Consider the following 16,014-nt stretch of genomic DNA (forward strand, 5'->3'; position numbering starts at 1 on the left):
GAAGTTTTACCTCCCTCGATGTAACAGACTGTTCTGTAAACTGTTTCTGTAAGACCCAAATAGTTAAAAGCAGTAAAAATGGACCAACTGTTGGTTTATTTAGCTGTGTGCCATATGGTCATAAAAGAAATTCCTTCTTTTCAACTTTGAAAAAAAAAGGCAAAATTAAGCGCAAGATAAGACAATATTGCAAGTACTGTATTGAATATAACAAATCTCAAAGTTCATAATTGAATACAGTGCTTTCATGTATTTTACTTTCATGACACTTTACAACAATGACAGTGTTCACTGAACTAACCTAAAAGTCATCTGTTTCATATTCCTGACTTCTGTCTTGATTGGGGGCTGTTTTATACCATTGTGAATCACTCAGCTTTGATCCTGATCTCAGTGTTTGCTCAACCTTTCATCCTGCTCAGGGGCAAGATAAGAGTTTAATTCAGTGTCTAATGAAGAACCTATAGGCCTTAACCCGCTTCTGACAAATGTCTTTGATGAGCTCATTAATATATGGTTCCGTTACCCTTTTTACAATTCTGAATCTCACTGTTCAGCTCACAAGATATACAGTCTGAATCTCTGTTCTGGTATAGTGGTCATTCTCTAAAGTAGTGGCCTCAGGCCAAAAAAAGTCATGGCAGCACTGGTAATATCTCAACAGCAAATGAGTTTTCTGTTGAAAATACATTTGTCTTAAAACTAAGCTTGTTGCAGTAATTACTAATTGCAGTAATTGAATGTGTGATGTGTGTTTGTGTTGAGTGTTTGAAGATATTTATACTAGACAAAATAGTCTTCATACATATTTAAATGTCTTTTATCCGATATGTTTGCCAGTAATAAACCATATAAAATGCTCTGAATTTCTGAATAATTTGCAACATACTGTATTTCATAATTCATGTGTTTAATGCAAGTATAATAGCAAAAAGTCCATTAAAATACATTTAAAGTCTTTTACGAAAACTCAAATGCTTGAATTCAAAGTTAATAAAAACTTTAATCATAAGTTTAACGTGACGCCTAAAATAACATACTGTACAGTTCGAGTAGGGAGCTAGAACAGCAAGTGGCCAGCAAATTATCAAAAAGAGTTTTTTTTTAAGAAAAAGAAAAAAAACGTTTCGGTTATGCATTAGGAGTGACGGGATGAATTAACCTGCACTTGTTGCAACAACATACTGTAGCTGACATTTGAAACCTTATTTTAAAAAATTGTATTCTGATTTTACACGCGTTTCTAAAACCTTGTTGTGGGCACAGTTACAATATATGACAAACAGGTAATAAAACTCACTATTGTGCCTTAGACGAAAACCTCTCGACTGTCTTCACAACATGATAACGGAGGTGCTGTATATTTTATTCTTCTTAGAGATTCATATAAATACCTGAAGGTGGCGCCATTAGAACAAAGAAAGCTTCCCGCTGGGTAGTGCTGGACAATTGACAGCAATTCAGATTTTTTTTCATTTTAGGTCTTGGTATTTTACAGTTTGTGTCTGGCGGAAAGCAGATATTACACGTTAAATTAACGTTACAATATAATGTAGCATTCACATATATCTTCACAAAAAATCACCACTACTGACTACATCATACTGTACTTGATTGTACTGTAGATTTACCGCATCGGTTTTCACATGAACGTATTTTCTGGTCTTAAAGTGACTCAAGTCAATCGCAGATTATTTATCAAGGATGGACACGTTTCATATTTTAGTGAACGGAACAGTCGTTTCAGAATGAAATTAATCATTTCTTACATATCAAACACAACATCTACGAAATCATGGGCATTACCTCATATTTCACAAGCACGCTCATTGCTATCATAATGGAAAATGGCAACAAGTGATGATGGATTATTGAACATTATTTATTCCTGTTACCGTCCTGCAGTTTTACATTATCGACTTTAACCGCCGCTATTGGTTCTAACCACAGTTCATATACACCTTGGACGTGGTATTGCTTTTGAAAAGGGATTTCTTGTGTAGTTATTATAAACAAACCAAAACAATTTTCGGAACAAAACACAAGACACGCAAACCGCTGTCATACCATACCTCACTAAAAAAATGTAGATTTGAAACACTCATCCTCCTTATCAGAAGCAATTTTCCGCGAGAGGTTAGGATTGTGTAAGGGAGCGATTGAGATGCATCTCTAAACCGAGCGAGTAAAAAAGCTCATTTACTAGCGTATTATCTTCTCTCAACAAACAACATTCGCAGAACCCTATCCGTGTATTATTGTAGGTTTCGGTACTTGGTCAAGAGCTAGGGGACCTTTTTTTCCTTATACTTATTCCACTTCCCATTGCAATAGTGAAACATAAATTTGTAAGAACCTCGGCTGAACAACCTACTCCCTCATACAACCGGCAAGTATTTCTGTTGACCCTTTCTTTATGGCCTATCAGAGAAAACTGATTAACAACGGTCTTCCAATGAGTGGAAAATCGTTGGCTAATGCGTGATTTTCTGGCGACCTGTCTTCACATTGGTGCTTGAAAGCTAATACGTTTTGAAATGTCATATGAGAAAAGCGTTACAAAACTTCAAGGAAATGGGAACTGAGGCTCTGCCAGACGGAATATTTAAAAAAATACCGACAGCTGATATCAAAAATTGTTTGTCAATGTCTGTTAAATGTGATATGAATAGGGCTATGCGTCTCATTTCACCACTATAATATCTAATCCGTTCTAAGATCCGTAGTATTGTCTGATTCTTATTGATAAAATAATGTTTTTTTTAAAGAGTAAGATACTTCTCACTAAAATAATCCCAGTGTAGCAGGTGATGGTTAAGTACTAACAAATCTGATAAAGCTGAAGAGTTCCCGAATAGCTCCACCTCCCGTGTCTCCTCTCTTGCGAGCCTCGTACACAGAGAGAGAAGAGAAGAGGGATTGGAAATTGCTTCACACTCATATGCATTGCCCGAGCCGTGCAAGGTGTGCTGCTGTGTAAACGAGTCTGGGGCATCCTAAGATTGCAGAGTGCCAAAAAAGATTAAAAAGGGTAGAAAGTGTGCGTGGTTTGGAAGCCGTTGACCAGAGCTCGTCACTTTTTTCTGTATAATTCATATCGAAGGGGAAAACCCATAAGAGTGAAAATGCATTAAGATGACGATATATTATTAGCTTAGTGGCAGTGACACAGCGCTGTAGCCCGAGCAACGGAATGCAGTAAGACCAGTTCGGAGTTTCAGACACTTTGGGCTGCTTTCTGTAGGGGGAAAATCACGTGGGCATTACTGCAATCAAGATTTTGTCGGACTGATACGTTTCCATCCATCGCAGTGTTTACTGAAATAGACGGCAGCAAAAACCGTGTGGACCTTTAGAAGGATTTGTGGAATAGCTTTCACCGATGGTATAGAGGATTCTTTGGGGTTTTTTGCTCCTCGGCGGATGGCGTTTTCTTAAAAGCTGGATTTTTTTTTTAAACGTGGGAGTTTGGGGGCTGAAGTGGCTGCCTTAGAGAACCGAGAGAGAGCGCCGCTCCTAGCCCGGCAGAAGCGCACGGAGCCGGCTTAGAGGAGTTCTCGCCCGCTAAGGTAGGAGATTCAGAAGGTTACAAATAAAAATCCAATTGAAAGTGAAACATTATTTGTAACTTAATAACACACAAGTGAAACCACATTGCAGTGTATTTCATCATGTTTTATTATTCGCTTTCAGAAATATAAATGATTCCGCATGCACTTAACATGTTTTATGATGTACACACAGCACACATCCCCTAGTCTGAGTGTTCTTATTCTTTTAAGTTTGTAAGTTAATGTACGTGTATTGTAGGAAACGGGGCGATTCTTATTCAAAAGCATTTACACACAACTTGAATACATAAGGCGTTCAAACATTAGATCTTAAGCTTTCAAATTGAAAGCACTATTTAAATAATAATGGCTTCACTTGAAACAGACAGCGAATTATTAGGTATAAAAAAGTGTCGCGGCGTTTAAGACTAAAATGTATATGAAGGGAACACTTGTTGTCTTCCCCACAATTATAACATTTTTATTCACCGAATGGTTTGAATTCTGTTATGTATTATAATTTATATAAAAACAATCTTTGTAAACTATTTCAACACTGTAGCAATATACAGTGCACGTTGCTTCCACTTATTTAGAAATATTTTCCATTCATATATTCATCATACCACACGGGACCGCCAAGCTGTGAGCTAGTCTTTTTTGAAGAGCTTGCTGCTCTCATGGAACACGTATTGATCTATTTTTTTTTACCCCTACTACTTCCCTGTGCTGTTTCTGTGGTTCAGGCTCTACCAATGGTATAGACGCTCTGACAATATTTTTTAAATGCACGGCTCTAGATAAGAGATATGAAAGCGCTTAAAAAACCAAGGAAATACAGCGCATAACGCAAATACAGCATGGTATATTATTAGTTAGGCTTCACTGTGGCTGATGCCTAATGCATAGTTTTCCTATTTTTTCTAGATAAAATAACAATGGAACCTGTTAATCTACGCAAAATATCTTCGCTATCAATGAAATAAAGCGCAGGCTATAAAATGTCTGTTCACAAGTGTTGTCAATTAGAATGTTGTATTGTAGTTTATTAACATTTTGCTGGTGGTGAGGTTTTCTTGCGCAAAAGCATCGGTGACCAGAATTTTAAATATATTGTGGTTTGCACGTTTTTGTGTTTTTCAAGTTTAATGCAATCCACGGTGTTCTCCGATGAACACCTGTAGCTCATTAGGAAAGCGCAGTCAGCGGTTGATTTCGACATTAGTCGTCAAGACGTACCATTCTCTGCGAAGAAAACCATAGATGTGATGCTTAATTGATAGGGTTAACTACATCTTTGTTGACTTCCTAGCTGATTATATTTTGCTGTATTTTAGTAGTCTACCAGTCTTCCGCTCCCTGTGCAATTTAGCAGACAGTTCACTTGCTTTTGTCGTAACTGGAGATTCCGGTTTTACAGCTTCTTCTGGTTGCCACAGTTTTCACGGTGTGGTTTAAACCTGTTATTCGAGGTTGTGCACCAGAGGTGCGATCTTTAGGGAATGTTTTACATCCTAATAGCCTTTTGTTCCACCTTAGGAAAAACGTGTGAAAATGCCGACTCGTTGAAGTGTGTAAATACCCATTTGGTGACCAGTGCACACCGAAAGCTTCGTGTTTCATGGCTGTAAATCTGCATTCTGAAATTTAGGAAGTCTTTTTGTACTGTGTTATAAACTACATTACTGTTGAAAGCAAATATTTATTCCAACTACACTTGTACCTGTATCGTGCCGTAAACTCATTTAGAGGCTAATGAATACCGCGTACACTGACACATTAAAACATTGTAAAAACAAGTTGAACGGAAGGGTTTGATTTTATGAAGAGCTGTGGTTTACACAAAATAATGATATATTTGAAATAACACGGTAAAGGAGGAGTAGTGAATCGGATTTTGGTAATGAGACGGTGGATCTAACGGCGGTGATTTTAATAGGATTAAATGCAGTTTGTGAGCCAAGGAGCAACAGTGTCATGAGAGGGAGAATGCAGCATCATCAGACTTGTTCTGCTGCTTAGCCAAAGAGCCTTGAAAGAAACTCTTTGTAAGGGTGCTACTACCTTGCTTCATCTTCGAAATCAGGTACTCTGCCTTTCAGTTTGAAGTGCCCTGCTAATTCATTTACATTCTGGGTTTAGCCCAATTAAAAATGGATTGATTTAAGATGACAGAGCAATTTATTTGAAATTTTCTTTTACTTACCAGTTTACGTAGAAAGAATACGAACATTGTTCTGTTGAGCGCCACTGAGTAGGCAATGCAGTCAGTTGCTCTCCGAAAAGGTTAAGCCGAAAATGAAAGGAGCGAGGAGATCTGTTGTATTAGAGAATAATATTTGCAAGCAGAAGAATTTTGTTCTTCATTAATACGATCTCCACTCTCCAGTTTGACCCTGTTTTTCCGAGGTAGCCATTAATTAATCTGGAAAGTGTAATTCTGGATTTGGACGAAAGTCGAGGCTGGTGTCTGGAAATCTTTTTGAGCACTATTATGGACTGGACATGGTTCTCACTAAAGTCAGATATTGATTTAGAATTGTTAAAACAGAGCGATTAATAAGTGTTTAGCAGCCATACACCATGATATGTACAGCGATTTTTTTTTAAAATGGGAACTAGGGCAGTTTTAAATGTCTGGCGAAACATTTTTGTGTCTTGACCGTGATTACGATAGTCTTACATTCCAAAAGTAGTGTTTAACTACAGCAATGATCAACATTATTTTCACGTATAGTTATTAATGAAAGCGGTTGTCTTTAAGTGAGTCCAGGCGTATTTCTGCTGCATTCAACGTTAAATTTATGATTAGACATAAAAATAGAGATTTCAAAATTATATAGTGTAATGCCCTGCACCCAAAAGGTCAAAGTGCAGGACAATTATAGAACGCCGATAGATTATTTCAATTTGATGTGCAGTTTTTAGTATGATATGTCTTAAAACGTCATTGCAATGTTAAAGAAGTATGGAAACTATTATCTAGTTTCATTTTTAATTACCCGGGAAAAAATGTGTTTTAAAAAGTTGCATATTTTGTAATGACTCAAGGAATGTGTCCTATCATTTACACTTGTCAGTTTAATGTGAACTATGCATTTGTCGCTGATGACCAGGGCCAGTGTTCTTATAGCTTTTTGAGAGTAATTTCATGTGTCAAAATAGTTTTAAACTCCTATTTGAATGGAATAAAATGTGAGATCTAGAGAGTTTGATGTTAACATAATTGTGACAGTAACAAACTACTTCCCATGTTTGAAGCTACAGATCGTTCTGCATGATTTAGCATTTTACCACTGACGTTATTAGATGCATTTGTGGTCATATGGAAATGTTTTGCTTTGAAGTGGGAGGAGAGTGTGTGTTGTGGGGGATTTTGTGGTTTGTTTTAAATTAGGGTGCCTAGTTCTAACATCATTTATCTTTCCTTGGTTTTAGCAGAACTAGAATAAGTGACATTTCAGGTGACATTACTTCTGGGTAGAAGTATAAACTGATGGTATCAGCAAAAGCTTTTATCATACTTTCTTTAATGTACCACTTCAGGATATTAGTAAACTGAATATTACACAGATGCATGTTGATTTAAAACAACGTACAAATATGCCGACACTAATGATTTGAAGTGATGAAAACCATTAATCTTTTTATGTTGCATGTTTTCACTTTGGTAAGTGAAAATTTCCCTTGTGTCTCTGGCAGAAGACATTCATTTAATACCAATGTCTTTGTTCGTTTAGTTTTGTTTTCTTTTATAGTTAGTTTTCTAATTCTGTTTCCTGCAATACAACTTAAGCAATGCATTTCAGCTTTAACAAAGCTGGTTGTTGTTTTTAGTTTTAGCTTTTAGTTGTACTTTCTTGGGGTGTTTTAAAAATGGCAGTCTGTATGCAACAATCCTGCTGATAACTAATTAAAATGCAGTATGTGCGATGGCACACCAGCAAAGAATGGTGAGATGTTCAGCAAAGAACTCCTCATGAGATGGCATTCTAGTTTTGTATGAAGTATGAATGGAGAAAACTGAAGCACATAAATACAAAAATAAACTGGAAAATGCAGGAAGGAAGGACAAACTTGCGTTTATCAAAGCTAGATTACATTTTGTTGGGATTAAAAACACTTTGGCAAAATGACATGGGATGTTCAAGGTGTGTTAAAAACGGCAGATATATTTATGCTGCACAGAAGTGTAAGAATTTTAAATGAGAGAAAAGGCCATTTGGTATATCTAGACTGTTTAAAGTTGGCTTCATAACTCCTGGGTATTGGCTTCTACAATATCGCTGTGTAGCTTGTTCCATATTCCCACACCCCTGCATAGTGAATTGCTACATGTTGTTGATTTTCCCTGTAGTAAGTAAAATTGCAAATGGTAACCTACAAAGTCTGCAATGCTTCGATCAATGTTAATTTTAAAATAGTCATACATTTTCTTTATTTTGTGTATCAACATGTGCTCCTATTTTTTTATGAAGTGTTGTCATATTAACACTATTTTTTTTTCCATTCTGCTTCTACCTCCTTGCTGGAATCAGATTGGTTTTAAAATTTATTTTGAAATCCATGCAAAATCTAAGTCTGATTTTAATGTAGTGAAAATAAATGCACATTTCTCTAAAAGCTTGCAAATTGGTGATCTGTGTAGTGTGCAGTATGAATGCACAGTCTTTAATATAATTACACATTTTTGTGTAACTGTTTCTTAGTTCTATTAGTATTTCTAATGTTTTTTGATGTTGGATTATCTGTCTCATATATATGATGGGTAGCTTAAATTAGCCTGGTGGGCTCAACCTTTTTCATGAAAGCTCAACACTGCACATTAAATAACAAGATTAAAAATACAGCAGCATGGTTTATGCATTTTCTGAGTCTGTTATGAATAGTGCTGTGATGTAGGTAGTCTTCAGAAAAGATGTGTGATGTATTTTGCGGTTGTGGACAAGCTCCTGTCTTGTCTGCTGATGGCACCGTTAATAGCAAAAAAAAAAAATAGCTGGGCGGCATTGCTTCCTAGCAGTCCATGGGCTCAGTTCCAGACCTGGGGTGTTGACTGCATGGAGTTTGTGTGCTCACCCAGTGTTTGCATGGGTTTCTTCCGGGAGCTCCGGTTTCTTCCCACAGTCCAAAGGTGGGAGGAAAAGGTAGATTGTCTTCTGTGAAAACTGTCCTTGGTGTAAGTGTATGTCCATGTGCCCTGTGTTGGGGCTGGCTTCTGTCCAGGTGTATCGCACTTTGCTCCCATTGCTTGCATAGATAAGCTCCAGCTCCCGTGCAACCCAGTATTGGATAAGGTGGATAGGAAATAGATGGATAGAAGAATTAAAGATAAAATTTTCATGGTGCTTTTCATCATACAAAAACTGAAATTGTGTTAACCAGCTCACTTAATACATACTAAAACGTTCAGCCTGACCGTTTACCATATGGCAGATGTGTTGTTATTTATTAAGACAAATGGCTGAGACAGTAAGACGAGAGCTTAAAACTGAATTTCTTTCTCCTTGTGTTGCCTTCCCTTTTCTTACAGATTGGCCAAAAAATCACATTTCTTTGATTTACTTGTTAAGATGCCATTTAATTTCCATCAGCCCATGTGGTTTGCATCATGTTGGCAGCCCTGACGCCAGGGGATAGGGAACATTCCAGTTGTTTGGAGAATGTTTCACTTGTTCTAATGCTGGTGATCCCACATCTAAACAGAAACATTTTTTTGACAACTATAAAAGTCAAAGTGAGAATTTACATCAATGATTTAATTCATTAATAATGACAGTCATTTATTAATATGCCATCTTTTATCTAGAGCAAAATTTCCATTTCCCATTATACATAAACACAGTTCACGCAAATATTTTACTAAGAATAACAGCATTAAGCATTTATTGCTGTTGTCACAGATTGCTGGAAAAGTGTAGACAAACAGTACGACATACAACAGACGACTTTATCTGTGTTTGTTATGCTCTTTTAGTGGAAGCGGTTTGTTGTATAATGGGATAGTGCAGATCTACCTGAAAGTGCAGTTCCCTAAAGAAGACGAGTAGAGAACCTTTTACCGATTATTGTTCTTTGTGCTATGTTTCACTATTTTATTAGACTTTCTCTAAGGTGACTTTCTAGCAGGTGATTAGCTTACTCCTTAAGTGGTAGCTTTTAAATGCCATCTAAACCTAAAGAACAAATGAAAGCACTACCTACTCCTACCTACTACCTAACAAAGCTGTGTTTTGTTACAGTGCTTAGTTCTAGCTATGTTAACCCACATGCTCTGCATCTCAATTTGCCCTGGTTATGAGACTGTTAAAGTAGACCGAAAAGGCAACAGTTAGCAGCATCTCTTTTAGGACTAATCTAGCCAAACACAGTCTGAAAGAAATAATTAAGATAATCCTCTTTATCTCCAGGGGGACCCTAGACCACCCACGTTCAAGCATGTTGTTCTTGATTTTAGCCTCTTGAGACACAAACCCTGTATTCCCTAGATGACTCTTGAATACAATAACTGCACTGAATAAAAATGACCAAATCCTGCAATATGCAGGCCCACAGATTTCTCCTTACTTGCTTTAGTTTTTGCACAATATAAATGCAATACATAACTACATCCAATTACAACTAAGAATTCAATAAAATACTAATGCTACAGATGTTTTGCAAGAGTTAAGTGCACTGTGTTGTGATGGATGAGCACATTTAGTGATTTTGTAAGCACTGGGCCTCTTGGGATCAGGCAATTAATCTACACATAAACTGCCCATTGCCTAGTCCCTCTGAGAAGCAGTTAAACATCGCACCTTTCAGTCAGTGACCAATCAAAAGCTTTCCAGTGGATGATCTCTTAAGGGTTTGCATGAGGGTGTTGAATTTGATGGGGTCAGCTTTGAGCACAGAAGGTCAGAAAGGCAAAGGTGAGACTTATATTTCCATCACAAATATAACACTGTTTTTGTCTCTTAACACCAACAGATTATTCCTGGTAGTTTTCCGTTTGTATACATTTCCCAAAGGGGAAATTTTCAATCTTGGTCAACCTTAGGTCTATCCTAGTCCTTAGAGATTTGTTCCAAAGTTGAAAATGTGTAGAACACTGTGACCTTAAATCCCTTCCATGAATATGTTTCATACTGTAATTACAGAGCTTCTTTAAACCCACAAAATATTGTTACTGATTACATTCTATTTAGCTCCTACTGTATTTGTCTTTTGCTGGAAGTCAGTGTTGACAAATGGATTTTCAGTGGCACAGCTAGACAAACCTTATTATCTTCAACAATCTATTGTATTTAAAAGCATCGACAAAGAAAAAAGCTTGATAATTCCGGTGAATCACCTGGCTTACACTTTTGTGGCAGGCAGCAAGACATCCTACTCTGTGAACTTCAGATTATTTTCACTATTCTTTACTGTTAAAACTCTGATATTTAAAAGCTTGTTGTGCCAGGTGGCATGGATGAGTGATAAACAGCTTGCAGTACATATACATTACTGATATGTCAGAAGGGTAGGTGTTTGTCAGAATATCAATTATTATTTTACAAGGCTTTAAGCACCTTTTGTTTGGGTTAAAACAGCAGAAAGGATGGTAACAACACTGAGATGAAAACAAGAATATTTACATTTTTGGGAGGGTAGCAGTGTTGGATGAAAACGTGACTTCAACCAAGCATTCTATAAATACAGAGGAATGCAATTTAAGTGTCTTGCTAACTGGATCTTTTTCTAAAACTTTTACTCTACACAGCAGCACACAAAAATGGCAAAAAACGTCAATGAAATGTTGCCATGGCTAATGCCTCCATTCTTTTGCCTTATGAATTAATGGTTTTGCTTTCTGTTTCTGAAAGCATTTCCTAGGAGGTGTCGCTCTCCACAAGATGACAGAAGCTGCAAACTCAAAAGGGGACAGATTCTGTAGACATGTAAAAAATAATTGTCCCCTCACATTCATTATGGCTCCATCGAGCCTGCTGAAGGGGCCGATTATTATGTGTGTGTTTTTTAATTAGTTCATTTTGAATCCTGCTTCAGTTTGAGTACAATATTCCTAATGTTGCCGATGTCCATATGGCACATGCAAAATTCTATTGTATTATAGACTGTTGTCACTGTGAACCAGTAGCTTTGCTTCTCTAACCAGACAGTATACTGTATTTTTCGGCTTGGTGGTAGTTGTGCAGAAGCTTTCAGCTATAAAAAGCTATTTGAACACGGCGTGATTATTTAAAATGGCAAACATGCAGATTATATTCTGATGTTTGACTACTAAATCGATTTTTAAATAAAACATTTTGGCCAATGGGACATGTTTCAATGAAATATTACTATATTAATACTTGCCCATCCATCTGTTTCAGTATTCAGTACTCATTTATTATGGCCTTTTCAGATCTGTACATTTAGAGATTTCACTTTAAAATTATATTTCATTTATAAAGTTTCCAATTTAGTTTCGTCAATACCACAAGTTAGGCACTGACAAAGATTTGAATCTGCCTTGACATTCTGTTTGTGAAAATAATTGTAGAAAAGTGATTGTAAAATTAAGTTGAACTCCTTCAGTTAGAATACAGTGCCTTTTAGTTATTAAATAACATTATAAAAATGTCCCCTTATAAAGCTATCTAATGTGTCTTTACACAGTTTCCAGTAAACCTCATACAATTTAGCCAGTAAAATAAATCCTTCTTTTTCTTAACACAGATGGGAGGTGAGTCATCTCATCTTAGCTACAAATAGTTGAAATTACTTACCTTTTTCATTGGAGGTAAAAATGCTTCAAGTGATTGCTCACTCCTTCATCAGCACATTGTGAAATACCGAGAGGATTGCTTCAGTTCTATTGAGCCTGTTACAGACAACAAAAGTAGATCAGCTTGGCTGTCTGAGAGATATTTGGCAGTGCACTGTGGAGGATACAAAGGATAAGTCTGGAGATGTACTCCAAACCCATCATTTTGTTATTTCAGATTTTAATTAGATCCTCTATATCTGCAGAAATGTCAAATAGTTATTAATATTAATAGTTATGAGAGCATCTTTGACATAATTAGAATCTATAGTTAAACTGCAGCTTCTAAAAAATATGGATCAATTTAACAGTGAACAGGGTGCGAGCAGTTTTGCTATTTTCAAAGACTTCAATGGCTTAACATTAGCCTGGTATGCACAATGTCTTGTGTGTGTCTTTCCTATGTACATGGCATCTTTAGTGCCCTGACAAACTCCAAAAACACTGGCAGAGCAGGGATTGGATATAGTTTAATCCTCTTAATATTAATATATCCTTTAACACCTTAAGGCATTAGTTAAAATAAAACATGAGCTCAGTGATTTAAAATGAAGTCTGAAGGTCGGGGATCAGTCTAGTCCCACCTTTTGGAAAGTCTCTCATTAGGATGACAATAATAGGCAGTTGTTTCCCAAATGTAAGAGTGCCTCTGCAATTACTCAAATACAAGAACATCAAAGAAAGCACTCGAACCTTGATGGAAATAAAATAGTTAAAATAAATACATTAATTAAGGTACATCATTTTCAATATTAGAAATAAATTATGGCAGGGAAAATGTGTGCAGTGTATCTTGAATTTTACTAATTTAATGGGATGCGCTTCATATGTGCTTGTTAATGAGTCCTTCATTTAATAAAGGGGATGCATTATTGCAAGACTCTCAGGAATTAAGTATTAAGCGACGGTGTTAAAGAAACACTAAGAAACCATATTTTAAGTAGCACAACTAGTGGTCTGGCAAGTCTCTCAGCAGAATAGGAAATCTTTCTTCTCCCTAGTTTTTGAGTGCGCAGAAATATTTATGATGCAGTTGGGGTGGGGGGTAACCTGCAGCAGCTTCTGAGTCTGTTATTAAACTTAATTACCCCTGCACCACAATAGATTTTTTTGCACAAAATCTTTGAAGGGGTGGAACGTGCTGGAGTTTTCTGGCTTCACCCCCCGTCTGTTTGTGGCAGTGAGATCACACCGGCAGCTGCAGTGGACACACAGTATTTATGATCTCCCTCGATCTTTTAGCTTTACACACATTCATATGCACTCGATGCACACATGATTTATTAAAGTACAAGATTATAGAATGTGTATTGTTCTTGTAAGACTTTTCTCATAAACCTTTTCACAGTTATTCTGTTAAGGAATTATGCATTTCATATAGATAAACGGGAAGAACGTTTTGATTTTTCAAAACGGAATATATTGTTTTTTTAACATTTGCATGTTCCAGTGACATTTCAGCTCTGACTTTTTGTTGTTTTTTTTTTGGCTGTTATCTAGGCTGAAGTCTTGTTTGTGGCGATGGATCTGTCTCTTGGACCTCTTCTCTTGTGGACCATGTTACTGGTCTTCTGCAACAGGACTCTGGGGAGTATCATCTACAAAGTACCTGAAGAGCAACCACCCAACACACTGATTGGAAGCTTAGCATCTGACCAAGGCCTGCCAGATTCTGGCCATCTTTACAAGCTAGAAGTTGGAGCCCCTTACCTTCGTGTAGATGGCAAAACTGGAGATATATACACCACTGAGATACCCATTGACCGAGAGACCCTGAAAGACTGTCAGAACCTTTTTGAAGGAGAGCCCTGCATTTTGGAATTTGAGGTGTCCATTACAGACCTCATTCTGAATCAGGGGCCTCGTCTCATAGAAGGTAAAATTGAGGTGCAAGACATAAATGACAACACACCACAATTTTCCTCCCCCATCCTGACTCTGTCAATCCCAGAGAACACTCATATAGGGGCACTTTTTTCAATTCCTGTGGCAAGTGACAGGGACTCAGGACGCAACGGAGTTGCTAACTATGAGCTGACCGTGAGCCCCGATGCACAGAATCTTTTTGGGTTACAGGTGGCAGAGGATCAAGGTGAGAAGCTGCCGCAGCTAATTGTGATGGGGAACCTGGACAGGGAGCAGAAGGACTCGTACGACCTTACCATCAAGGTGGTGGATGGTGGAAACCCACCTCGTTACAGCAGTGCCTTGCTGAGGGTCACCATCAATGATGCCAATGACAATTTCCCAAAATTTGAAAAGGGGAGTTATGAGGCCCAGCTGCCCGAGAACAGCCCTGTGGGACATTCTGTTCTTCAGGTAAAATTACATGAAGATTTCTAGGCTATAGATTGTATATGTCATCCTCATAGCTTAAACTGTTTTGTGTAACAGTTGTTTGTGAAACTTCTAGTAAATGTAAGGTCTTGTCCTATTTCATTTCTGTTCGTCTGTTCAAGATAAGGTCTTGAGTTCGGACGGTGTGTATAAACATGCATATTAAAAGCAATTAACAAATGGAAGCTTTGAGATACAGAGTGAAACTCGAACTGCTGAACTGTGGTGCTTTTCCACAAGTGCACTTGAGCTCTGAAAAGCTGCCTGACAAGCAGGCTCTTACCAGGAGTACTCATATTTCTCTGTGGGCCCTGGGCACAGTTCCAAGGTAACCGGGTTAGGGTTAAGGAAACTGGGAAAAGTAATAATATTTTTAGAGAGGTATTTGTTTTTTTTGCTTTGGTTAAATATGTGTTTTAAAGCATTCTGGGAAAGGTAACAGTTGCAATGATTGAGGACTGATATGTATGGTACTGGAGGAAATCCAGCAGCAGATTGAGACTAATGTCCAGACATGAGGTCAGTCTTTTATAACGCACCAAGGACTATTAATTGAACAGTAAGTAATTAATCCACTGAACCATATGATTTTCAGCTGAAAGGTTTTTTCAACATTATATTAAGTTGAGTGGTAACTTTTACTGGTAGAGTAGATCTCTGCATTTCAGATCCTCTCATGCTTTTTTTGTTAAGTAAGGTTACAGGCTGGAAGTAAACATCATACAATGAAATGATTTTATGTTAATGCACTGGATGAGCACATGTAATACATTATGCCAAGGTGTGGGCTCATTTTGTTTTATCAGGAATATGCCAAATTAAAAATAGTTATGCTATGAATATCATTACAGCCTCACAGATCCAGAGTCCTTGGTTTGATTTGGGCCTGAGGAGCCTGACTGTGTAGAAGATGTGTGTTTTGCCAGTTTCCTCCTACCTCCCAAAAACATTAATGTTTGGTCAACTGGCTATTCTAAATTGTCCAAATTGGATTTCACACGTGGAGGGTCTCTGTTCCCAAACACAGCCACTACCGATTATGGTCCTATAAAGAAATTGAACCAGATGAGCATGATGTGGCAGATAGCTTCTTCTAATCTGTTACCTTTCTGACGTTTAGTATATGCTATTTTCCTCAGAACTTTTAAACTCAAAGAATTATTTTACTTCTGTACTATTTGACAGGTCCAAAATATGAATGAGTTTTATGCAAACTGGATATATACATTTTTAAATCATCCTTTTGTGAATTTTCTTATTCAATCAGATGTCTGATGTGTCTGCTGGTAGGATCTCTGCATTACTTTTCAATGCAGATTTAAATCTTGCTTC

The 16,014-nt window shown here is 37.2% G+C and overlaps 1 protein-coding gene across 2 annotated transcripts in view; it reads left to right on the forward strand.

Moving 5' to 3' along the window:
- Positions 1 to 2,903: 2,903 nt before the first annotated feature.
- Positions 2,904 to 16,014, forward strand: part of LOC148821273 (protocadherin-1-like) — a 174,087-nt gene continuing 160,976 nt past the window's right edge. The window contains exons 1-2 of one of the 2 annotated variants that reach the window (XM_088932056.1): positions 2,904 to 3,569; positions 13,846 to 14,664. In XM_088932056.1, the coding sequence (XP_088788182.1) occupies positions 13,867 to 14,664 (798 nt within the window). In that variant the 5' untranslated portion in view covers positions 2,904 to 3,569; positions 13,846 to 13,866. The remainder of the gene's footprint in view (positions 3,570 to 13,845; positions 14,665 to 16,014) is intronic. The other variant, XM_088932058.1, reaches the window with a different exon arrangement.

This window comes from Atractosteus spatula, chromosome 14 (assembly GCF_055471065.1).
Source record: "Atractosteus spatula isolate fAtrSpa1 chromosome 14, fAtrSpa1.hap1, whole genome shotgun sequence".
Taxonomy (NCBI): Eukaryota; Metazoa; Chordata; class Actinopteri; order Semionotiformes; family Lepisosteidae; genus Atractosteus; species Atractosteus spatula.